This window comes from Crassostrea angulata, chromosome 4 (assembly GCF_025612915.1).
Source record: "Crassostrea angulata isolate pt1a10 chromosome 4, ASM2561291v2, whole genome shotgun sequence".
Classification (NCBI taxonomy): Eukaryota; Metazoa; Mollusca; class Bivalvia; order Ostreida; family Ostreidae; genus Magallana; species Magallana angulata.
This window is the reverse complement of record NC_069114.1, coordinates 49,653,379-49,679,830: the sequence shown is the minus strand read 5'-3', so window position 1 is coordinate 49,679,830 and position 26,452 is coordinate 49,653,379. Positions and strand designations below refer to the sequence as shown.

Below are 26,452 nucleotides of genomic sequence, written 5' to 3'. Positions count from 1 at the left end.
TAAGTGGGAAGCTTCTAAGGGGTGCTTCTCAAGATTTTAACTGAAATGAATTCCTCTTGTATAATTGGAAATCTGTAGACATGGGTATGATATTGCTGGTTTATTCAGTGCTACATGTTGATAATCTCTTCTGAAATCAGTTGTCTTATGGAACATGTACTTTAGATTTGGTGCCCCCATTCTTACACTGTATCCGACAGAGGTGATGGAGGCCATGTGACCTGTCAACTTGAACTTCTCTTCACCTGTTTTGACATCCCAGATTTTGAGGTTGAAGTCCACAGACCCCGTCACCTGAAGACAATACAAAAGACTATGATGATCAATTATTGGTCAGAATTCATAATACTCCAAACAGGACTAAGCACCAATTCTCTACACTATCAAAAAGACCGAGGCATCGCAAGAACTTTACATTGCCAAACTTCTGACTTAAGAAGTTCAACTGTTAGTGCTCTTTAAAAGCTTACAGTCGAAAAACTAGAATTGTGGAATAAAGTGATATGTTTGTGAAATTTTGAATTCAAGAAATAACACCCTATTCTCTCCTAATTTGTTGTGAATTTCCAACAAATCAAACAGTTTTTCCTCCACTGAATGATTGATTTTCTCCTAGAATATACACAGTGGCCTACAATACAAGTACATGTACAAACCAAAAAGTCGCCGATGTTGGACCACTGACAGTCTGTGATCCAGTCAGAGTGACAGGCGTGGAGTTTCCGCAGGGGCTGGGAGTTACGTCCGTCCAGCAGACATTGTCGGACGTCCCAGATATACACAGACTGTGGGAAACAAACATAAACAAAATCATCAACTAACATCAACGCTCTATGTAACAATCAACAACAACAAAAAATAATTAATAAAATTCCTTTCTCAGTGTCATATCCATCTTCCCAAGAAAACGATTTCTGATCCACTCTACATAAAATGTTTGTGAGTAGTGGAGCAGATCAGATTGGGGAAGGTGTGCCATAACATAAAGCAACATTTCTGTAAATATCGTTTCAGTTCACAAACAAAATGAATAAATGCATAAAACCATAGTGAGAAGTGATAAAAAGGGACAAAATCAGAAATCTTACAGCGTCTCTGCTGGCTGTGGCCAGTTGGGACACATCAGGATTGAAGGTACAGCTGGTGATTGGTCCTTCCTGACCTCGTAAGATTGCCAGGGTCTTCAAAACTGTTTCACTACGAGAATACAATCAAAGTTTCTTCATTTAGATGGTAATCAAATGATGATAAACAGATTGTTCAATAATTCATCTCACCATTATCAAATATGGAAGAAACCACAGATAATGAATACAGTTCCAACCAGACACAACCTAACATCAAAGCAGACCCTGTAAGCTGACCGTGGTCAGCTCTTGTGGTCCGCTCACCCATTGAAGTGTGAAGCAGAATCGTCTTTTTTCTTACCACCTGTAAGCCCGCCCCTTGTGTAATCCAAATACACAATCTTGGAAAGACATTGGAAAGTGATTTTAGGGTCTGCTTCTGAAATAGGTCTGCTTTTTATGTCCACTCTGGGTCTGCTCAAGGGTCAGCCTGGGTCTTTTTCTCTTGGTCCGCCATAGCAGACTTGAAGCCGACCCTGAGCAGTCACAGAAATCAGACTTGGGGGTTGGTTCGGGGTCTGCGTTCTGTTAGGTTGGGTGTGGTCGGTTCAGTATTGGATTGATGGTTGCATGTATTTATATAGGCATCGAGTCTCATTTTTTGAAGAATTGATTGATGATCTGGAAACTTTTCCTGTACTTGCATTTTATTGTCTACCAATATTCTTTTCAACTTTCAACCACAAACTGATATTTCATGCTGCATATCTATTTAAAAAGATACTTCATCCCAACTGATACTTACCCTTTGGCTTTATTGTTGGCAAATGGAAACAAGAGACACTGGTTGTCTTCTGTTCCCATGGCGACATAGTTCTTAGTCACTGTCACACACATAAGGGGGCTTGTAGAGGGCAGGGTGGCCATCAACCCACCAGAGGCTGCTTTGAATATCTGAAACAAATAAAGTACAATGGTACCAAAAATCATGACAAAATGAAAGTGTAATGACAGGAGAATAGCAATGCTGCAAATCAGTACCGGTAGCTCTATGGGAAAAATTCAGGCTGATAGGCTATAGAGCTGCAGTTCCTTTCATAAAAAAACAATGCAATCTAAAGCCCACAAAATGTTGCACTAGTTTTGCGCTGATTAGTGGTTACTTATTTTCTATCAAACACATTCTGTGAAAACTTTAATATCATAAAAATCTTCTTATATCGTCACTTGCCCAAGATCTCCTAAACACACTGACAGACTTTCTTAAAGTAAAATACTGTATGTTGTTAAATTCACATGTAAACAAACCAAACATATACTTATTATGGAGTTTGTGATGATGTTTTACAGAAGTTTAGAGCCATCTAAAGTGACAACATCGGTAGAAAATTTTCTGAGGAATTTTTTGGTAGTAATTATTTGCACAGAAATATTAGACAATAAGATTAACCAGTCCAAAACAAATGCAGTTTTTTGTATGCAGTAAATTGTAAGTTTTTTGTATGGGAGGAACTCTAGCTCTACATTCTATCAAACAAAATTGTCCTCAGAGCTACAGTTTTGCAGCTTGGAAGAGAGCAGCTAAAGCATTTAATATAAACCTTAACAGAAGCATACCCAAACTTTACAGAGGTTAACAGACAACTTACCATTCCTTTGCAGTCTGCTGAGGCTGTAGCTAGATAGCTCCCACAGGGGCTGAAGGTCAGGCGTCGTACTGCAGCGGAGTGGGGGGTGATGGTATAAATCAGATACCCTGAAAACATACCCAGGAAGGCTAACATGAAACCTCTTTGTTCTAAATACCATTGTCAATATACAACATGATGTGGTAAAGAATATAACATCAGAATGCAAATGATCCTCTTCAAAACATTGAATAATTAAAACTAGCAAGTAAATTATACGTACATTACATGTATCTATAGACACGCCCATGTTTAACCTCACCTGAAGACACCTCGTACATCTTGACGAACCCTTCGTGGAGTCCCACAGCCACCCACTCTCCATCAGGGGACAGGGCAACACACTTCACTGGACCATCCTTCTCCTCCCCAAGGCACTGCAGGGGCTTACCCAGGTGACCAGACCACACCTGGATAGAACAACGAAACATACAGTAATATATAATATTATATGAGCTAGCAATATTAAATCTTCCATAGTGTAAACTCTCCATCACTGAGTATTATACATCAGGGTGAACTGATCAGGTACCTTGATTTTATGGTCATCACTGACAGTGATGAGGTTTCTCCCGGTTGGACTGAAGGTCAGCTTGTTGATTGGCAGTGAATGACCTCGCACGTTTCCAACCTTCAAAAGATGGGAGATTTACAACAAATGAACATGTAAGGTTTTTTTAATTTTTAAAGCGCTAAGCATAGCTGCAGCGCTTTTTTGTCGCCAGATTTCTTATTCTACTTCCACTTTCGTTTTCGCATTTCCGAAATACCGCCACCTACTGGCGGATGCTAGAGAAGTCGTACCCTGGAGAGGTCGTACTCGGGAGAACTCAAAACTATGCAGTAGGGAAAACTTAATATCTTCAAGTTATCCTGCATGCAGATATGTATCTATTCATTTGTTCTAAAATTTTAAAATCAATCATGATCTTTGTAAACATGCTTTAAGGCAGATCATTATAATTTGTAAATTGGAAACTTTGATTTACAGTCAAATTGATAAAACATTTTATGCTTCAAAAATAGAGAAACACCTACATTAATTGCTTACATTAAATGCTATGGTTATGATTTTTTTAAAGTCATCACCATTCTGTTTTCACTTTAACACGACAGCATGCATTAATCATTAAAAAGATTTGTGTATTCTATAACTGTGGCATATCCAAATTCTATATCATTTCAGAAATCTGAGTACGTGAATTTTTGCAATAACGATCAAACCCCGATTCAAATATGATTCTTTACATGTATTTTTATAACATTCGGTATAATTTAACACTTTCTTCCCGGCTTAGCGCTTTCCAGTACTTTCAGTACTTTGATTTTTTCAAGCAATGCATTTTCTTGCTGTATATTAGTAAACACTTGTTTTAATACTGAGTTTATTGAGGCATTACCTGAGTTCCTTTCTTGGACTCCCAGAGTTTGACATCACCGTCGAGAGCAGCCGATGCAATGTATCTTCCACACGGGGAGTAGGCTACATCTCGTACAGAGGAATGGTGGCCACGGAGCACCTGTGTAACAACAACAGCAGGTAAACATCTCCATACTCAGAATAGATCTGGGTGTGTTTTACAAAAACACTTACGACAAAGATGTAAGGTGGAATGATTCTCAAAATTTAAACAAGATATCTGTAAGCCATTGGTTACTAGTGAACCCCCCCCCCCCCCCCCCCCCCGCCTCCTCCTCCACTGATGTGAATATAAAAAATAAGCAGAGGCAACATTTAACAGGAAGTTGACATCCAATTTGTTAAAAAGTAAATTACACCATATGGCATACCTTAACAAAGAGTGTGTTTAAATTTCAAGCATCTGTGATTTATCATTAATAGTTGCTGAGAATCTGTGACAAAAATTTGTTAAAAAATTTAAGCTAAAACAGTGTAACCCCATCTCCTTTTCACTTTATCACATTTCACTTTTGCGGATATTACAGTAAGATATTTGTCCTGAGTATGCATAATATAAATAGTGAATGTAAACTAAGCTTTCTTAATTTGGTCAGAAGTTTTCAGTTCCTTTGTATAATGTGGGTTTCATAGACAAAAGTATAGTAAGTTCTCAATAGAAATAATAATAATGGTATAAAAAGATATCGTACAGCCTTGCGGGTTTTGTGGAAGACATCCCAGATTGCAATAGTGGTGTCCCACTGCCCTGTCACTATCAGCTGACCCTCTGGGTGGAACGAGACCGAGTTCACTGGGCTGTAATGAAAGGAATAGAGGATATTCAGAATAAAAATGTCTTTCAGTGTGCTAGAATTAACATCTGAATGTATATGTATCATTAGGTGACATTTCAAACTTGGATAATTATTTTCTACAAATTTAACCAGGTATTCTCACCTTGCCACTTTGAGGTCACACACACATTCTCCTTTGGCAAGGTTCCAAACTCTGACCGAACAATCCCATGATGCAGTTGCCAAGAACTTTCCCGACAAGTCAGAGGCAATAGACTGGACTCTTCTGGTGTGTCCCTTTAATGAGTGCACCCTGTTGATGTGTTAGGATATATGTCAGTATAAATACAGCATTGTTAATGGATGAATTTATTTTGCTGCAATGCAATATATTCATTGAAGTACTGTCTGATTTATTTGAGCTGAAAACAGTTAATCGAAAAAATACAACATGCTTTTCACATTCTCTTGTTTACAATTTTTCCTGTAAAAAAGTTATATAAACTTTAGAGAAAAATGACGATGACTGTGGCTGACGGTTCACTCACCTGTGTCCGTCCTCCCTGTTCCACACACTGACCAGATTGTCCAGTGAGGCACTGCAGACGTACGTCTTCCCCGCGAAGCAGACTTCACTGATCACGTTCGCATGTCCATGGAAACTCCTGACCTCCTGTAAGGCACCCCGAATATACATCAGATACAACATTTCTAAGATTGGAGTACCAGGTAAATAAATCAGCTTCAGTGAAAATTAGAGTAACATTTCTATTGTAGGAAAAGGTACATCAGACACAGTAACAGTAGCATTTCTATTGTTGGAGTTAGTCAGAGGACAGAGGTGGGTACCTTTCCGGTTTCCATTGTGTGAAGATGAACAACACAGTCCAAGCCTCCACATAGGAAGTACTCGTTATCTGGACTAACGGCTACACAGGTCACTGGCTACAACAGACAGACAAACAGACTTACTAATAGATACAAAGCAGCCAGAAGACTGAGATATAATATGCACCAATCAATGTCATATTTTCTACACATTGATACATGTGATGCTTGTGTGTTTCTTTTGTTTGTAATATTTGTTTGTAAACTGGTTGCTGAGTATTTTACCACTTGTAATGACTTGTACACTTTTACTTTAAGAACAGTATTTTGTGCTACCTGAGGAAGGTAGATGGGTGTGTGATATGCTATGTGACTGTTCTCTATATTGAGTTACCTGAGGCAGGTTGCTGAGTGTGTGGTTTGTTACCTGTGACTGTTCTCTAACTGGTATTCTGTATGTACCGGTAAGTTATTTTGAGTTACCTGAGGCAAGTTGCTGAGTGTCAGGTAGTTGGGGTCCTGGTCCTGGGGCCGGTTGCTCCACCTGAAGCACAAGTCACACTGGTTGTGAGCGGTGTCAAGGGAGGCCACTCCATCCTTATATGGTTCACTGCTCTGAAGGTCATTGACCGCCTGCTGCCAGGTCAAGGACGGGTATCTATAAAACAGAGGGAGTACAAAGAGTGGTATCTAAGGAAACAGAAGGTCAAAGTTCTTATAGGGGTATCTATAGAAACAGGAGGTCAATAGTACATGAGCAGATAACAAATCATGTTTGAACATGAGATACCAACATTAAAAGTTACTATCAGAGTATGGTCACTTACTTGTCTAGGAGATGCATGTTACGAGACACAAACATTTTGTATTCCTGGAAACGAGGGTTCCCCATCATCTTTTGCTGGTCACGCTCCAATGATTTGGTACTAAATTCTTTAAACAAAAAAATGAGAGACATGTGCATGTGTACATCAACTCCTTCAAATTTTTTTGCAAAAACATCATCAAATTTAATCCATGGACTGTAGACAAGTTGTACTTAGAATGTTTCTGACTCACCCTTTTCTTGGTAATCCTCCAGCAAAACATTTCCCAGACCCAGTCGACATTTGTTGCTGATAAACTCCAAACTACACACCACTTGTGACAGAGTTTTAAAATCCCCACCATAGGCCTGTAGGATAGAAAACATGGCAGATGAAATGCAAATAAATGTACATTGTATAACAGAATTCGTAGTCTTGAATAGTGTGTAAAGTAATATTTTCATCCTCAAAAATTTAATCCAACTGTGAAGAGAACAAAATCATTTAAATAGTCTTGAAAAATTATTGCAAATTAGTTTTCAAAAAAAATTATTTGGTAAAGCTAGAATAAAACAATAAAAAAATCAATAAATCAATCATTTTATCAATCCCTCGATCAACTGTACGTACCAGATGATAGGGTAACTCAGAGAATGCCCTGACGCTGTTTCCTGTGTATGACCCATCACGCTCAGGGTCCACTAGTTGGAGGAAATAACCGGCCATTAACCGGTGTAGACTGGGTTCCTGATCCCCCGATCCCTTCATGTAGCGGGATCTGACCGCCACTGCTACATCTAGGTGAGCCAAGGACAAACAGGTGCCCCTGTCAAAGGTCAAAGGTTAACATTTCATGATGGTAAAAAAAATATCAGTACTGTTTATTTGTCTGTATATTGTCTGAAAAGAGTATAACTGTTGACGTTCATACTAAAACCTCTTACGCGCTTTCATTTGGATTTAGGAAAGTCTGTAGCGATCTTCGAAGATGAGAGAAAACAGCAGAGGGGAGCATCTTGTCAGGGGACAGAAGGACATTTGAGACATCATCCACTGTGAATTTGGCCTTGTTTAGCAGAGTGTGAAGACTCAACAGGTCATGGAGTTCTTCTGGCATCAATCCTGAATCACATTTCAAATCCCACACATAACAAAACAAATCAACATTTCAATAGTTCATTGTTTCAAATTTGAATTTTGCATTATAAACTCATTCATATGATAATAATTTTTATGAATGAATTCTAATTCATTGTTTAACACAGATAAGATTTAAGCACCAATATAACAAACATGAAATGTTAATACAATTATTTTACCATCTCTGCTGCAAACCAGTAAAGACATTGCCAAGGCCACCACCTCCTGACCCAAGTCTGACTCCAAGCGACCGAGTACTTCCTGTAACATCAGGGGAACAGTCTGGGGCAGGGACTTCAGTTTACTGGTCACCTGTAATGTCAGGTGTATGGAGTTAATGTCCATGTTGAGTTCTTATGTACCTGTAATACTGTGGAATCATTATTTAGATTTCATGGTGGCTCAATCTTTGTGGAATTTGTGGGTACCTCTCAACCAGGAATTAACATCCTCCATGTACATGTATTAATAAATTAGGGTTATAAAGTCAGATATACTTTTGTAGGTATAAAAAAAGCACAATACGTCCCAACGAACATATAAAATTTCAGCAATCTACGAAAATTAGCCCCCATGAATTTTAATGATTCCACAGTAATTGTATCATGAAATTCTACAAAGGGCTAAAGTGAAATGCATACAAACCATTTCAAACTTTCCAAACACTCTGAGTTCTTCACAGGCCAACTTCAAAAACAGAGGATTCCCAGCATCTCTTTTTCCCATCAAGAACTTCATCTGAAAACAATCAATGTACAGAGAAGCTTGGCAACTTCACATTTTTGTTTAATGGATGATAACACTTTTTTGTCTGTTTTTCTTACAAATTTTCGCAAACTGTCATAACATAAAATAGATACTTTCATTCATGAAGACATAACTTTTAAAAATAATGAGAAACATCTAAAAAAAGAATGATGCCTTATGAATTTTCTTCATTTTCTCTAAGATGAGCTGTATATCCAGGCAATTTCTTACCTGAGTTTGATCTGATGAAAAGGAAATTCAAGACTTACCTGGTTTGTAAATGGAGATTCATCCAGTTTTTTCCTGTACACAGCAAGGTTATTTCTGACAACCTCCGCTTTATCAAACATGTCAAGGCCACCCACGGTGACCTCAGTGACCCCAAGGTTACGTCTCTTCAAGGACGTGTGACTTTTACCACCGTCAATAGTTGTGATCACAAACACCACATTCTGTAATCAAAACAATGATTTTGAATCAAGGCCAAGACCTACATTTTCAACCAAACTCAGTTCTGGTTACTCAACCAAAATCTGTCAATCATTTGTCCACTGAAGAAGATTTGTTGATTGTTTTTCAAAAATATTGCAGGATTAATTTATAGATTGATAGGAGTATACTAGATAAAACTGTTCCCATACTTTAGGCAGATTTCTGGGCAACCACTCCAGGTTGTAAGGCTGGTGAGTCTTCTCCATCATGTCAAGGCCATCTATAAATATTACAAAGGGGGATCCACACATGGAAGCTCCCTCCTCAAGGAGGTCAGAAAACTTCTGGGTTAGGTTTCTATGGGACAGAAATATTCCATGTATTCATAAAGCATGATAAAGAGAAAGCATGCTTGATTGATGCTTAGAATAAATTCTAATGATATGAAAGCATGCTTGATTGATGCTTAGAATAAATTCTCATGATATGATAACTTTCCCCTTTCCCTAACTTACTTGTAGTCCTCAGGAATCTCCGTGTCTACACAGAACTGTCTCCTTAGCTCAAAGCAAAGTCTCCTCAGAGTGGCGACAATGCTAGCAGAGCCCGGGGCCGCACCCACAATGTGAACCAGTACAGACTGGGAACCAGCCACCTGGGGGCTCTCAACATAAGTGTGAACCAGCGCAGCCTAAAAGAATCATCAATACACTGCTCAATCTGAGATCATGACAGAGAAAATACGATTCCTTATAATTGATAGTTTTTACACGCAAATGGCTGGTAGAAGAATTAACTTACACAAAAAGAGGTCATTTTCAGCATTCATTCAAAAATAACCACTTGTCAGCAATGATAAATACAGGTGCATGTAAAAGTAAACAAAGGCTGCTCACAAATCTTGCAGATATTTATCACAGGCATATAAATGCTTGGTTTAGAGAAAAGGTTTGTCAATGAACGCTTTTCTCTGAATGATCAAATCAGCCACTCACCAGAAGAGCCGACTTTCCGGAGCCTGGCTTGCCGTTCAACACAATGATGTTGGCAGTCTTCTCATTGATGTGCTTCATGCATTCCTTGATAAGATTTTTCCTTCCAACAAATCTCTCTTTATAACACTCAACCACAGCCTCGTGTTGCTTAGCAACATGCATGTTCTCATCTAAAATGGCCTCCTGGAAAATAGAAGTCAGATAACTATAATAAATAATGTCATATACAATTTTACCTAACAGATATCCGGGCACTTGGGCTTTTTTTGGTCTTATTTTCTTAAATACATTCAGGAGCCATTTGGCTGGCTAGCCAAAGGTGTCTGTAGTTTAATAGAAACCCTTGGTAGCAAAAATGCCATTTGGCTTGAAAAGGGTTTCATCTAACTTTAGTTTCACTTTATACATAGGGTTTCAGTATACTTGATTTCATTTTAAAGGTAACTATATATCACTCAATGCCCCACCTCATCAGGGTAGGCTTTCTGGATAGCATTCCAAAGGTTGTTCAGGACCCGGACAGCAAACTGCTCCAGACCAGCCACCATTGGTCGACCCTCGTTGACCCCTCCCCATCGACATGGGTACCTGTTACCATAGAAACCACATCACAAATGGTTTATATACAATCAACATGCACTTCATAATTGGTAGTTTTGAGAGCCATAGTTACTTTATGTATGATATAATTGTCATGTCCAAATTAAATGCGAGGAATTAAAACCCGTGTAAAATCGCAGCAAATCTTGCATTATATTATTTTTTTGACAGATATAAACTAGAAAAAACTACATGTATACTTAAAGTTGAGCGTTTGTGTTTTTATATTCTTGCGATATGATCCAAAACAGTTGAATTGCAGAATTAAGTAATCGCATAAAATAAGGAATCTCCAGAACTCACCCTTTGTAGACTTCTATACTACTGGAGTAGATCCGGTTTTTCAGTGCCTCCAGTCTGGCTTTAGCTCCAGGGTTTTCTGTCAGAAACTCGGAGTGAAACTCTGTTGGGAGGTCTCTAAGTCAAAATATATCGTCCACAAATTAAATGGGAATACACAAACACGTTAATACTGTAGAATAATTAGATTTCATGGAGGCTCAACTTTCCTGAAGTTTTATGGAAAGCCTTACCCAGAAGTTACAGCTCCAAAAAAATAATAAGTCAGTCCTCATTTAAATACATTAAATTGAAATAAGATCCTTAGAAACCTTTGAAAATTTGACAATATAAGAAAATTGGCCTCAACGAATTCAAATGACTCCACAGTACTGTATTAGAAAGCAGCAGAATGCTTACAGCCAGCTTCTTTACTATAAAGTCCATTCTTTGGAAAATCATTTAAAACATATATAGAAGAAGCCAAGTAAGATAATTCCTAACTTTAACTTTTAAAATCATATCTGTAAATGAAATCAATTTACTTTTCAAAACTTGAATCTCGGACATAGAAGAAAGCCTTGTCCAGGAATTTGCTGGGGTTGGACAGGGCACCTAGGTGCATCTCCAACTCAGTGACGGAGGCCTTTGGTGGGTAAGTCTTCAGCCAATCAAATTCCTCCATATCTGGGACATTGTAACTATCTGGAACATAGCCATAGCGGTCTCCAAGGATACCAATGAAGAACTCACACTTTTTCACCTCCGTGAGACATAGTTCAACAGCTCTGCAAAAAACCCCAGAAAATAACATGAAAGTACTGGCCTTTGACACATCTTCCTTTGAACTTTGACCTTATGACCTTTATTCAAACACTGACCTGTGGGTCTCCTCCTCTGTAATTCCCCATCGAAGATCCACTTCCTGTACATTAATGAAGTGTTTCTTGCCTTGTGCTCGGAGTTCTGGGAAGACAAAGCGGGTCAAGACATCTCTCTCTCCGTGCATGTCGCGGAACGTGGAAGAGATGAACACTCGAGTCTTCCTCCAGCTAAAGACATCAAAGGATTAAGAACTGTACCATCATATGTGGAAATGTTTGCAAAATAGGAAAGCTTTGCTTATGTTATGGTGACTGAAATTTCACAATATAATACTACACAGATAGTTTCATTAAGAGGTGCCATAACACAACATATACATCACATTCAGGTAACTTTTTTCTCCACAAAAATAACCCCTATGCAAATGCTTTGTGACAATGAAATGGCAGATCTAATGGATATAGAAATAACCACATCTACAATAACAGATAGTTTCATGTTTTATAAAAAATGTTTTAACACATGAAACACATTGTACCTGGGTTTCCCTGAGAGCAAGGAAAGGGGCCTTTCTGGGTCAGAGCTGGGAACACTTTTGACATTTTCTGTGCCTGCTCCAGCCAGAGGTTTCAGATGAAATGCCTCGTCGATTTTCTCCACATGAATCAATTGTCCCCCCTCTCCACGCTCTGCAATGAATCTGAAGGAAAAAAGAGCAAAAGTAAGAGTAAAACTAATGTCAATGTTCCAGTGTTTCAGAAGAGATATTGAAATAAAAATGTTGTACAATTAGAGCAAGCCATGCGTACCTGAGAATGGCATCGCTGTAACCTGAGATGTAGATATCATTGTCGTGTTCTGGCTTGATCGACTGGGAGAAGCTGAAACAGAACAAAGGGTCTCAAAGTCCAATAACAAGTACTCTGAGGGTAAGGCATGAGGATAACACGCCCCTTTAGCATCCCCCTACTACTGCAATGTAAATCCTGATTTGGAGAAGCATTAACTCAAATTGTGTCATGCATTAGATTTTTAATTATAACTAAATTCAAACTTAATTCATTGAAATATTAATTGTGACACACTTGACAGAGGGACAGATCAGTAGAGGGGAGGACTTTTAAGTCCCCCTATCTCTGGTCTTTCAAGCAGTGGATTACAAAATCAATTGCCTTATAAACATATCATCTTCACTTTAGTTTAGAAGAAACAGTGTTTCCAACTTCACTGTTACCAGAAATGTCCAACATTTAGATAAATAGCCGGGAACTTACCCACAGCCCTTGCCGGCGAAGGAGATGTTGACATACAGGAGGTTGGGGTTCACGATTTGCCGATATTTCTTCAGGAAGTTGGAGAGAATCTTCTGATTTGCCTGAGCGAGATCTCCTCCGGTCAAAACAACGATATTATCAACCTGAAGAATTGGAGTCCCAAAATGTAAACATTTAATGTTGTCTTAATATCTTGAATTTATTTCATTGAACCATCACAAATTAATGCATTATGTTACATTACATGTACCAGTAATGCAGTCTCCTAAGAGAACATTAAATTCAATTACCATGTGAATTTATATTTAGCAGAGATGACATGTTCCACCATACTGAACAATTCTTTGAATAAGAGCATTTTTATCATTGTAACCAAGGAAGCTCACCATAAAGTTACAGTAGCTGTCATGGGGTAATGTTGCTTTCACTAAATCAAGTACACATTTTCTAAATGCCATGCATACTTGTCTAAGAATAGGAATATTCAGGAATACAGTTATTCAAATCCACGTCAACCCTTTGAAAAACTATTTCCCGCCAAATATTGTACACAGAACCTTCACTGTAGACTACCCATACTTAAATAATTATCCCCTTGTCTGATCATGAAAGTCCCTCCTTTTGGACAGGAAAGACGCCCCTTCCTCTACCTGAAATTCTCCCACCACAACTAAGAACTTTCCCTACAAGAACTGGGAAAACTCCCTCTATCTAAACAGGAAATTTCCTGATCTGAACCAGGAAATCCCTTACCTGGATTCTGTCTCTCAGTTTTTCAGTGAGGATGGATTCTGGGAAGCAATTCTCCAGCTTACTTCTGTTCCATAGGTCCTATATAGTATGATAATACATTTAAAATATCATAATTCTGTAATCAATATCTGAAAAGTATGAAGAAATCATGTTTATCATTTGCCTCTATAAAAATTACCCTCAGTCATGTTTGAAAATTTGTTAAGAATGCCTCCTAATTGGAAAATTCAAATTCTTAAAATGTTAAAAATCTTAAAGAAATGAGTTTGCTTCAACACATACTTTGTCTCTGATTTCATTTTGCTGTTCCAGTAGTTGCTGAAGTGTGTCCAAGATTGTTCCACGCTCCACTTGAGCGGGGTGCCAAGACGCCTCTTGAAAGGTGACAAATTCGCATTCCTCACACGAGAACTTGCACATCAGCCCCATCAACAATGCCACCTCCAGCATCTGCATCAAATATAAACCACAACATTACAGAGTATTAAGCCACACCATATACATGTACATTTATACATCAATTCTCACTGTAACTAACTTCTAACTTAACCAACCCTATTCACATGAAATTCGCTCTTGCTCTATTTTCTCAATTTTTACCTGTCAGAGTTTATGATTGTATTCCATTTTTACCTGTCAGGGTTTGTAATTTACTTCTTACTTGATCTATTTTTACCTGTCAGGGACCCTGACTCAGGGTTTGTATTTTACATGTAACTGGTTCTATTTTTACCTATCTAGGTTTGTATTTTACATGTAATTCATTCTATTTTTACCTGTCGGGGTTTGTAATTTACATGTAATTCATTCTATTTATACCTGTCAGGGTCTGTAATTTACATGTAACTTGTTCTATTTTTACCTATCAGGGTTTGTAATTTACATGTAATTCATTCTATTTTTACCTGTCAGGGTCTGTAATTTACATGTAACTTGTTCTATTTTTACCTGTCTGGGTTTGTAATTTACATGTAACTTGTTCTATTTTTACCTGTCAGGGTCTGTTATTTACATGTAACTTGTTCTATTTTTACCTGTCAGGGTCTGTAATTTACATGTAATTCATTCTATTTTTACCTATCAGGGTTTGTAATTTACATGTAATTCATTCTATTTTTACCTATCAGGGTTTGTAATTTACATGTAATTCATTCTATTTTTACCTATCAGGGTCTGTAATTTACATGTAATTCATTCTATTTTTACCTGTCAGGGTCTGTAATTTACATGTAACTTGTTCTATTTTTACCTGTCGTGGTTTCCCTAGGCCTCTGGCCGCAGTGCAGTTGACCCTCATTTGGTCGCTGCAGTCACATATGACGATTGTTCGACCTCTGATCGGCTGAACATTGTAAACAGTGGCTATTTTGACAGCAGTATCCAGCGCCTTCTTGTAGCGGTTGATAATGGATTTGTCGTAGGCAGTTTCTCTATAAAGTAAATGTTTCAATAATTCAGAATGTACAATGCAGACTTTAGGTGCCTAAATTTTAATATGAACTACATGTACTGTTTATATACCATATATCAGGTTTTTTCCGCGTCATGTTTTTTCCGCGATTCAGAACCTTATATAATTTACGCGAATCAAATTTTCACTATTTCAAAGTCATAGTGAAAATATAACTCAAGATTGTTTAACCCTGTGAAGTTAGAGGGTAAAAGTATCTAAATTGCCACTCATTATAATAAAAAATTCGGACAAACCATTCACAGATTTCCTTAACCGATAATTATCTTCAGAGACGCAAACAGTAATAGATAAATAGATTATGTACCGTTACATATACCAGTAGCTCAGGTATAATTAGACATCGGTTTACGCAAGAAAAACAACCGATTTAATTAGCTTGTCAATGGATTATTAAATAAACTATGAGGCTTACATACCTATTATCTTGCGCTTGTTTCCGATCCCGCAATTTCTACTCTAAACTTACTGAACACAGTTCATTGTACTTTTGCATACCTGTTTACTTCATAAGGAAAGAGAGAACTATATTATAAGAATAACACTTTGTATCAAATTTACGCTGATATATTTTCCGCGATTCGGAAATCGTCGCGAACAAAGTGGAAATTGGATACACGCAGAAAAAACCTGATATACGGTATTATGCTCTAATCTAATACATAAATTATTAATAAATCAAAATCAAAACTTTAACTTATTAATTTAATTATGTAATAAATAAACTTACAATTTATTACTTTAACTCACTAGCTTGAAAGATATAACACCCTCTAGCAAAGATTCAATGTCAGACCATGTCGAATGGTGCAAAGTCCTTACAATGTACTATACAGTAAAACACGGTTACTGTGGTTTCATTAATATTCAAGGATATCAATTTTCGTGGATAAAGTGAAAATCACAGTTTCAAGGATACGTAAATTTGTGGCCAATGATCCTATCAGTACAAAATGTTAGTAGAGATTACAATTCAATGAACATTAAATTTCATGGATCAACTTAACAACGAAATCCACAAATATTGGTGTTCAACGAATATTAGTGAAACCACAGTATAGCAAACACGCTTATTATGAATTGATGCTTAAAGCGAAGTGATTTTCACTCCCAGTGACATTATTACTTGTTGAAAGCTTGACGGATATTATAATGAATTACATACCATAACATGGCCCTACAAAACCTTGATTCATCTTGATGTCTATAATCTCAATCATCAAAAATGTCAACATACTTGGGTTTCCTTTTTTCCTCCAGTTGTTTTTTCTTCTTCTCCATCCACCAGTTATCCCCCTTTCCTCCCCCCCTGCCCCTCCCTCTGCCCCTCCCTCTGCCCCTTCCTCTATCCCCTCTGGCGACATTCATAGAAGTGTAATCTCCAGAAGCTTCCATCTCAGCAGCCTCTACTAGCTTTTTCTCTGAAACATTGTGATTTTTCAAAATACATGGGATTGTACTTATATTGTGTAATAATTATAAATCATATATATTATAAATCAGTTTAATGAGAAATGCTTAAAAGTCTGATAGTAAGAAAAACTTGTGTCAGAGTTATTATTATTATTATGACTTTAAGGTATAGAAGTCTAATTGGACACATAGTTGACACATATTTGTGAACCTGATAGTGGCAAATACTCGCCAGTTTAACTGTGACATATACTCATTAGTCTGACTGTGACACATACTCACAAGTCTGATTGTGACATATTCTTATGAGCCTGACTGTGGTATAGTTTCAGTCTGATTGTGACATATACAAAGTAGTATGATTGTGACATACATGTACTTATGAATCTGAGGTTGAAATATTTCATGAGATTGCTTTTCATACTCATAATTATGATTGTGATACATACACATGTGTTTGATTGTGATGTATTCTTTCGAGTCTGACTGTGACATAAACACATACTTGAGTAATATGAGTTTGATTGTGACATAAACTTACGAGTCTCCTCATACTCTTTCTCCAAGCTGCTCAGTACTTCATACGCTGTGAAAAATCGGAACGGAAACTGCTTACTGTTGGCAACTTGTCTCTGAAAAATCAAGGAACATGACATGCACATGTTAATAAAATGGTGGCAAAAATTTCCCTGTATATAGTATTAATGACGATATGATCAATTCTAGCTGGACTCTGAGTGAATTAAGAATTCATCATAAACTGACCTCATCTTGAAGCCTGCGCAGTATACTCTGATGATGCTTCGGAGAAATCCCGGCTTTGATCAAGTTTCTTAGATTCCGCAACATGGCCATGAATGGAAGCTTCTTGTGATCTTTATAAATGAAACACAGATTTGGAAAATTATATAATGCACTTCAAAATATGAAAACAAGAATAGAGATTGGAGGATACTAGCATTTCTATAGACTAGTGTGTTCATTTTGATAACCATATTCATGATGTCTTTTAATTTTATTTCATCTTTAATTAAAGAAAAATAATAAATCACATCTACAGTATTAGACAACATAATTTTTCTGACTGGACAGTACAAACAATATCCTGATTGGACATAACTAACCAATCAGATCTTCCCATGTGGACGCCTTGTTCCCTTTAAGGGACACCTGTGTCTCCCAGGTCTCGGGGACAGGTAACTTCATCCTCTTCCCCGCCCTGTCCTGCTCCCACACCCCTGGGAGGCGGGCTTTGTAGAAGGCCTCCAGTGTGTCGGGGTACCTACAAACAGTTCAGGCTGATAAAATGTGTTATTAACTTAGGAGGGCTGAATGATTGTGACCAATTTTAGACTTTATCAATCTCCTATAGCAGAAGACCTTTTTGTATAAAGATTTTGGAAATTATTCAAACTTTAGAAACAAAGATTCAAGATTATAAGCTTTTTTTTTATTCCAGTCTGCAAACCAATATTTAAATCTCAGTTCAGACCGAAAAGAATTGTCTTTCTATATACAGGGTTATTTTAACCTCATTTAATTTTTACCCTTCTACACTTTCAAACATTTTCTACCCTTCTTGAATTTGCGTTTAAAGAGAGATAATTTACGACACTGGAATTCTCCCAGTCTTACATTTGCCCACTGATGACGAGGGCGATAGGGGTCAAAATAAAACGGAGGCGAATATTTCTCTGTATACAGTATATCTATTTGCAATTAAGTTGTGATGATTCTTTAAAAAAATTCAAGCTTTCAACATCATACAAGTTTCCCTAAGACTAGAACAATGGAATACACCTTCACATACAACGACACACAGGTTATACTGTGTGGTGACGGCACTCACTTTTTGCCGATGATTGACATGACATGTTCCACTGGTTCCACGATGTGGAGTTTACGGATCAGCTGTTTTATGGAGAACTTGATTTTCTCCATCTCCTCAGGGGTATGTTCCTCTTCGTCATGCACAATATCACTCAGCTGTTGACAAAGATTCAAGGCTTGGTAGTCAACACTTGGTCTTTAAATTTTTTGTGGAAAGTTTTCATAAAACACATTTATGCTTTTTTTCCATTTACTCTAGATTCCTAATTAAATGTGAGGAATTAATATCTCGCAGATTTTAAAATCTTGCTTACATTTTTTTGACAGACGTAAACTGAGTCTAAATGAAACTGATAAAAATTTAGCATTTGCAATTTTATCATCTTCGTTCCCCAAGGGTTTATGATCCACTATACAACTATTATAGAGGAGCAGAATGGATCATAAACCCTTGGCTAGTAAAGATGCAAAAAAGTTGAATCAAGGAATTAAGTACTTGTGTAAAATAAGGAATCCACAGAATCTGAATATCTGTAAATTTACTTGATCAGTCTAAAATGATCATTGTATACTTTTTCACACATCCTTAGGCCCTATTCTATGTAAAACATCCAACCATTAATTATTACACAGGACAAAGACCTTGTTTTATCAGATTCTGTCACCTCTTAACGTTACATCTACATTCAATCATAAACCAAGTTACGGTGAGATTACAGTCATCTTGTCATCCTATTACCCGGTAATATTGTGATGTAGAACCAACCTGTCGGTATAAATCTCCGTCCTCATCACTGGATGAGTCCTCGCTGGAAGAGTCATCCTGTCTGGGCTCTATGTATGCAGTTCTTCCTCCGCGGCCCCTGACTGCAACCCTGCCCCCACGGGCTATGACTGCAACCCTGCCCCCTCGGCTGGCCCCCCTCACACTGGTACCACTGTTTGCTTCAGGGGTTTCTTTCTTTTCTTTTTTCTTCTTTTTCTTCATGGAGCTCTCCTTGTTGTATTTAGCTGTAAAAGTACCATAGTAAGTAAGAGTACATACAATAAAACTATATTCAGTACTATTTACAGTACTCAGACAATCAGTATATGGGTATGTGTTTCTGTCTTGTGCCTATCAAGGGAGTTAACTTAGTTGAGGAGACAAACAGTAATTGGATGTGAGAATCTTACCTCATGAGCCACAATCAATTACTAGTAGCTATGTAAATCTGTTTTCTACCAAAGGGAGTAAACTCATCTGAGGAAATGGTCAGATTATTGGTCATAGGAATCTACCCTCTACCATTAGGTCCCTTACCTAGCTGATACTTGTCAAAGTCCTGGAACTTCATGATCATGACCTTACGCAGGGCAGCAGGGATCGACCCATGGGTCAGATTCGTGTCGTGGAAGGCCTGCACGGGAACAAAGATCAGCCATTAGCACCTCTATTGACATTCACTACGAATTCATCTGATTTATGTCTTTTACAAAATGAAATGAAATTTAACTGCAAACTAACAAGTAAAACAGAGGATTTTCTCATTTACTGATGTTAATTTTTGGGTGACATCAGCCTTCATCTTTCGTCTGTGGTCAAATGCTAGATGTTTTAAGTTTAAATTTTTTTTTTTAGAAATTTACGCGATGATAAACCTTTATGTTACATTTCAGGGATTTTTTACCAAGCAATTAATATTTAAATATACCATTCTAAAATACTTTGAATATGATTTTATAATTTTAATCAATATCTATTTGATGTTTATAGACAACTATAAAGTGCAATTGATAATGCTGCGATACTTCACCTATGTAGTGTTCGTGATTGGAAATTGATATATATGTACGTAATTTTATTTGACATGACTACCAGTATCTGATGTGAACACCTGTGTCATAAATGTACATTAGTATCTGAGTAGTTTTTCACCTGATAAATCTCGGCCACCTCAATCCAGTCAGACGGCAGCTGAATAGACGCACAATAGTACTTCTTCAGGAAAGGTCGGCAAGCATCTACATTGGAGGCCAGGGCCAGGAGAAAGTTTGCGGTAGTTCGGATGTTTAGATCCTTCCTTGTGTAAAGTGCAACCTGAAAATAAAAATATTACATATCCAATTGATTCCATCCTCTAGATCCACTCAGACGAGGACATGAATATTGTTCCCATTGACATAGGATACATGTATCTCCATTAACAATAAATCTTTAACTTTAATCTCTTTAAATCTTCATAGTTAACACATTAAATTTCATTTCTGATCTTTTTATCAACAATTATTCATAGCAATTACCTTCAGAATAAACTCTGGGTCATAGGTCACGACTCTATCTGACATTTGAGACAGGGTTCTACGGGTCAGGTCATTGCTGTTGGAGAAGTTGGGCTGACAGATGAGGGACCCACTCACAGCATTGATCAGGGCCAGCTACAACAAAGAAATATATAACACATATACCATTGATCAGGGCCAGCTACAAACACACAAAACATATAACATTGATCAGGGCCAGCTACAAACACACAAAACATATACCATTGATCAGGGCCAGCTACAACACAAAAACATACAATATTGATCAGGGCCAACTACAACACAGAAACATACAATATTGATCAGGGCCAGCTACAACACAGAAACATATACCATTGATCAGGGCCAGCTACAACACAGAAACATATACCATTGATCAGGGCCAGCTACAACACAGAAACAAATACCATTGATCAGGGCCAGCTACAACACAGAAACATACACCATTGATCAGAGCCAGCTATAACACAGAAACATATACCATTGATCAGGGCCAGCTACAACACAAAAACATATAACATTGATCAGGGCCAGCTACAACAAAGAAACAGACAACATTGATCAGGGCCAGGTACAACACAGAAACAAAAAACATTAATCAGGGCCAACTACAACAGAGACAGGCAACATTGATCAGGGCCAACTACAACAGAGAAACATATACCATTGATCAGGGCCAGCTACAACACAGAAACATAAAACATTGATCAGGGCCAGCTACAACAAAGAAACATATACCATTGATCAGAGCCAGCTATAACAAAGAAACATATACCATTGATCAGGACCAGGTACAACACAGAAACATAAAACATTGATCAGGGCCAGCTACAACACGGAAACATATACCATTGATCAGGGCCAGCTACAACACAGAAACATATACCATTGATCAGGGCCAGCTACAACAAAGAAACATATACCATTGATCAGGGCCAGCTACAACACAAAAACATATAACATTGATCAGGGCCAGCAACAACAAAGAAACAGACAACATTGATCAGGGCCAGCTACAAACACAGAAACAGAAAAACATTAATCAGGGCCAGCTACAACACAGAAACATAAAACATTGATCAGGGCCAGCTACAACACGGAAACATATACCATTGATCAGGGCCAGCTACAACACAGAAACAAAAAACATTGATCAGGGCCAGCTACAACACAGAAACATATACCATTGATCAGGGCCAGCTACAACACAGAAACAAATACCATTGATCAGGGCCAGCTACAACACAGAAACATACACCATTGATCAGAGCCAGCTATAACACAGAAACATATACCATTGATCAGGGCCAGCTACAACACAAAAACATATAACATTGATCAGGGCCAGCTACAACAAAGAAACAGACAACATTGATCAGGGCCAGGTACAACACAGAAACAAAAAACATTAATCAGGGCCAACTACAACAGAGACAGGCAACATTGATCAGGGCCAACTACAACAGAGAAACATATACCATTGATCAGGGCCAGCTACAACACAGAAACATAAAACATTGATCAGGGCCAGCTACAACAAAGAAACATATACCATTGATCAGAGCCAGCTATAACAAAGAAACATATACCATTGATCAGGACCAGGTACAACACAGAAACATAAAACATTGATCAGGGCCAGCTACAACACGGAAACATATACCATTGATCAGGGCCAGCTACAACACAGAAACATATACCATTGATCAGGGCCAGCTACAACAAAGAAACATATACCATTGATCAGGGCCAGCTACAACACAAAAACATATAACATTGATCAGGGCCAGCAACAACAAAGAAACAGACAACATTGATCAGGGCCAGCTACAAACACAGAAACAGAAAAACATTAATCAGGGCCAGCTACAACACAGAAACATAAAACATTGATCAGGGCCAGCTACAACACGGAAACATATACCATTGATCAGGGCCAGCTACAACACAGAAACAAAAAACATTGATCAGGGCCAGCTACAACACAGAAACATATACCATTGATCAGGGCCAGCTACAACACAGAAACAAATACCATTGATCAGGGCCAGCTACAACACAGAAACATACACCATTGATCAGAGCCAGCTATAACACAGAAACATATACCATTGATCAGGGCCAGCTACAACACAAAAACATATAACATTGATCAGGGCCAGCTACAACAAAGAAACAGACAACATTGATCAGGGCCAGGTACAACACAGAAACAAAAAACATTAATCAGGGCCAACTACAACAGAGACAGGCAACATTGATCAGGGCCAACTACAACAGAGAAACATATACCATTGATCAGGGCCAGCTACAACACAGAAACATAAAACATTGATCAGGGCCAGCTACAACAAAGAAACATATACCATTGATCAGAGCCAGCTATAACAACGAAACATATACCATTGATCAGGACCAGGTACAACACAGAAACATAAAACATTGATCAGGGCCAGCTACAACACGGAAACATATACCATTGATCAGGGCCAGCTACAACACAGAAACATATACCATTGATCAGGGCCAGCTACAACAAAGAAACATATACCATTGATCAGGGCCAGCTACAACACAAAAACATATAACATTGATCAGGGCCAGCAACAACAAAGAAACAGACAACATTGATCAGGGCCAGGTACAACACAGAAACAGAAAAACATTAATCAGGGCCAGCTACAACACAGAAACATAAAACATTGATCAGGGCCAGCTACAAACACACAAAACATATAACATTGATCAGGGCCAGCTACAACACAGAAACAAAAAACATTGATCAGGGCCAGCTACAACAGAGACAGGCAACATTGATCAGGGCCAACTACAACAGAGAAACATATACCATTGATCAGGGCCAGCTACAACACAGAAACATAAAACATTGATCAGGGCCAGCTACAACAAAGAAACATATACCATTGATCAGAGCCAGCTATAACAAAGAAACATATACCATTGATCAGGGCCAGCTACAACACAGAAACATAAAACATTGATCAGGGCCAGCTACAACAAAGAAACATATACCATTGATCAGAACCAGCAACAACAAAGAAACAAACAACATTGATCAGGGCCAGCTACAACACAAAAACATATAACATTGATCAGGGCCAGCTACAACACAGAAACATATACCATTGATCAGGGCCAGCTACAACACAGAAACAAATACCATTGATCAGGGCCAGCTACAACACAGAAACATACACCATTGATCAGAGCCAGCTATAACACAGAAACATATACCATTGATCAGGGCCAGCTACAACACAAAAACATATAACATTGATCAGGGCCAGCTACAACAAAGAAACAGACAACATTGATCAGGGCCAGGTACAACACAGAAACAAAAAACATTAATCAGGGCCAACTACAACAGAGACAGGCAACATTGATCAGGGCCAACTACAACAGAGAAACATATACCATTGATCAGGGCCAGCTACAACACAGAAACATAAAACATTGATCAGGGCCAGCTACAACAAAGAAACATATACCATTGATCAGAGCCAGCTATAACAAAGAAACATATACCATTGATCAGGGCCAGCTACAACACAGAAACATAAAACATTGATCAGGGCCAGCTACAACAAAGAAACATATACCATTGATCAGAGCCAGCTATAACAAAGAAACATAAAACATTGATCAGGGCCAGGTACAACACAGAAACATAAAACATTGATCAGGGCCAGGTACAACACAGAAACATAAAACATTGATCAGGGCCAGCTACAACACGGAAACATATACCATTGATCAGGGCCAGCTACAACACAGAAACAAAAAACATTGATCAGGGCCAGCTACATCACAGAAACATATAACATTGATCAGGGCCAGCTATTGTACTACATAGCTACAACAATGATTCATTAGCTTATTTGTCTGAATTAGCAGGCTGATGAATTGGACAAATTGCATAATTAAGAACTTGAAATTACAATCACAACGTAAAAGTTTTTATATATTCCTCTTGATCTTTTTTTTTCAAATCCACAAAAAACATCCTAATATTTTATTGCAACAATAGAGATTAAAATCTGGTGATTTTAATTTTACCTTGAGTCCATTAACATCATGCAGGGGAATGGCTGCTCTGTTTAGACTGGGATCCTTGCTTGGGTTCACAAACTTGGGCACCTCCACTCCATTGTCTTTGGGTAACACCTGCCCAAGGTCATAACGAGGAGCCTTGACCTTGTATTTTTCAAATTCTGATTTCTCTTCAGCAGCTCGTTTGTGGGATCCCATCTTCTCCTTAACTTGGGATTTCTTCCCTTTACTGCTGAGGCTGCCTAAAACTGATGACATCCCAGTGGAAGACAATTTTTGGCTTGTTTTCATAGATAAGCCTCCCACTGATTGTTGACTGGTCAGGGCTGATAACTGTGACACATTGCTGTGGGTGGCTGAGGACTCAGTCTGTCCAATCAGAGACTTCCCAAGGCCTGATGAGAGTCCAGAGGACGTGTACTTACTGGTGATACTGAGGGCGGGGGATGTGGAGCCCAAAAGGCCACCACTGAGTGGCCTCGTCTGTGAGGTAACATGGCTAATCCCCACTGAAGATTTAGTCTCTGGGGTCAGAGGCCTCTGTAAGCTTGTCAGTTTAGAGCTCAGAGAGGTGGTCCCAAGAAGGGAACTCTTCAAACTTCCTCCAGTCAACCGAGAGGAAGATGTTGTCAGACTGCTCTTGAGAGCTTTTTTCTCCACCAGCAGTTTCTTGTCTTGGACGGAAGTTTTGGTGGTTAGCTGTTTCCTCTTCCTGTCCGCGGACAATCCTCCCCCACTCTTGATTAGCTTACTCTCAAGTCCGGAGCTCAGCAAACTCGACTTGTTGCTTAAAACACTGGACTTTGTACTCTCAAAGCTGGACTTCGTACCTTAAATAAAAAAAAAATGAATTTATAACTGATCACAATAAATTTGGAAACCAATGGCCATTGGGTTTTTTTTTGCAATCATAAAAGTTTCAGAATCCTTATTTAAATAGTCAATGCATGATAATCATTTTCATGCATAAAACATGAGAGAAGAACGGCACCACAATTAATATCTAACCAGAAAATTCTTTACTTACCTGTGCCCCCAATGGACCACTTTGAAAGAAGAGATTTGCCAGACGTATCCATGATTATTTCTATGAACTTTTGCTCATAATTTCAACTTAATGATCTCAAAATGCTGAAAACATCATAGAATAAACATCATTATTGAACTTTAAAAGGAGTTCATGTCTAGAAAAGTCGAGAAATCATATTTGACTATCTATATATTTCACTGCTAATTATATTGGCATAAAAGATACGTTAAATGCATAACTATGATGGTGCAACATATTGAAATGCTGACATACCATTTCTGTCATTGTTATTTTTAGATCCAGAAATTAATTTTGCAAGAATTTATGCTATCATTAAACAAATCGGTACAATGTAATTTCGGCTAAAGCAAACTCAATTGAATCTGCATAAACTAATACACAACAATGTACAGCAATTCATTCATGGAATTAGTGGGCGTGTAGCATTATCACACTGGTTAATGGGTTGACACTTACAAATAGCCTATAACATTCAACCAAAAAAAATACTCCCTTAGCCAAAAATTATTTTAATAAAAAGAGAAAAAGAAATTACCATCAGGAATTCCAACTGCAGCATGAATTCACATTATGAATGTTTGGAAAAAAACTATGAATAGTTATTTCACAACACCTACAAATTCAATTTGCTACTTTCCTTTTCAACTTTCGTTTTTGTCAATCCGGAAGCACAGTTGTT

At 38.0% G+C, this 26,452-nt stretch overlaps 1 protein-coding gene across 2 annotated transcripts in view; it reads right to left on the bottom strand.

The window, feature by feature from the left end:
• The window catches only part of LOC128182513 (telomerase protein component 1-like), a 42,507-nt gene extending 16,062 nt beyond the window's left edge, over positions 1–26,445 (bottom strand). For both annotated transcript variants that reach the window (XM_052851163.1, XM_052851165.1), the window contains exons 1-45: positions 26,309–26,445; positions 25,750–25,853; positions 24,729–25,552; positions 20,628–20,762; positions 20,263–20,424; positions 19,648–19,744; positions 19,111–19,355; positions 18,364–18,500; positions 17,639–17,796; positions 17,280–17,389; positions 17,056–17,146; positions 16,339–16,522; positions 14,880–15,060; positions 13,913–14,080; positions 13,631–13,708; positions 12,878–13,020; positions 12,413–12,484; positions 12,142–12,303; positions 11,660–11,830; positions 11,324–11,566; positions 10,803–10,916; positions 10,367–10,487; positions 9,900–10,082; positions 9,420–9,595; positions 9,114–9,261; positions 8,742–8,924; positions 8,371–8,463; positions 7,905–8,037; positions 7,530–7,707; positions 7,216–7,411; positions 6,839–6,953; positions 6,607–6,712; positions 6,263–6,437; positions 5,801–5,896; positions 5,500–5,624; positions 5,115–5,264; positions 4,868–4,973; positions 4,156–4,275; positions 3,288–3,386; positions 3,018–3,165; positions 2,717–2,823; positions 1,873–2,021; positions 1,089–1,197; positions 657–785; positions 187–294 (exon numbers count right to left, since the gene is read on the bottom strand). In XM_052851163.1, coding sequence (XP_052707123.1) covers positions 187–294; positions 657–785; positions 1,089–1,197; positions 1,873–2,021; positions 2,717–2,823; positions 3,018–3,165; positions 3,288–3,386; positions 4,156–4,275; positions 4,868–4,973; positions 5,115–5,264; positions 5,500–5,624; positions 5,801–5,896; positions 6,263–6,437; positions 6,607–6,712; positions 6,839–6,953; positions 7,216–7,411; positions 7,530–7,707; positions 7,905–8,037; positions 8,371–8,463; positions 8,742–8,924; positions 9,114–9,261; positions 9,420–9,595; positions 9,900–10,082; positions 10,367–10,487; positions 10,803–10,916; positions 11,324–11,566; positions 11,660–11,830; positions 12,142–12,303; positions 12,413–12,484; positions 12,878–13,020; positions 13,631–13,708; positions 13,913–14,080; positions 14,880–15,060; positions 16,339–16,522; positions 17,056–17,146; positions 17,280–17,389; positions 17,639–17,796; positions 18,364–18,500; positions 19,111–19,355; positions 19,648–19,744; positions 20,263–20,424; positions 20,628–20,762; positions 24,729–25,552; positions 25,750–25,801 — 6,780 coding nt within the window. In that variant the 5' untranslated portion in view covers positions 25,802–25,853; positions 26,309–26,445. The remainder of the gene's footprint in view (positions 1–186; positions 295–656; positions 786–1,088; positions 1,198–1,872; positions 2,022–2,716; positions 2,824–3,017; positions 3,166–3,287; positions 3,387–4,155; positions 4,276–4,867; positions 4,974–5,114; positions 5,265–5,499; positions 5,625–5,800; positions 5,897–6,262; positions 6,438–6,606; positions 6,713–6,838; positions 6,954–7,215; positions 7,412–7,529; positions 7,708–7,904; positions 8,038–8,370; positions 8,464–8,741; positions 8,925–9,113; positions 9,262–9,419; positions 9,596–9,899; positions 10,083–10,366; positions 10,488–10,802; positions 10,917–11,323; positions 11,567–11,659; positions 11,831–12,141; positions 12,304–12,412; positions 12,485–12,877; positions 13,021–13,630; positions 13,709–13,912; positions 14,081–14,879; positions 15,061–16,338; positions 16,523–17,055; positions 17,147–17,279; positions 17,390–17,638; positions 17,797–18,363; positions 18,501–19,110; positions 19,356–19,647; positions 19,745–20,262; positions 20,425–20,627; positions 20,763–24,728; positions 25,553–25,749; positions 25,854–26,308) is intronic.
• Positions 26,446–26,452: the final 7 nt, after the last annotated feature.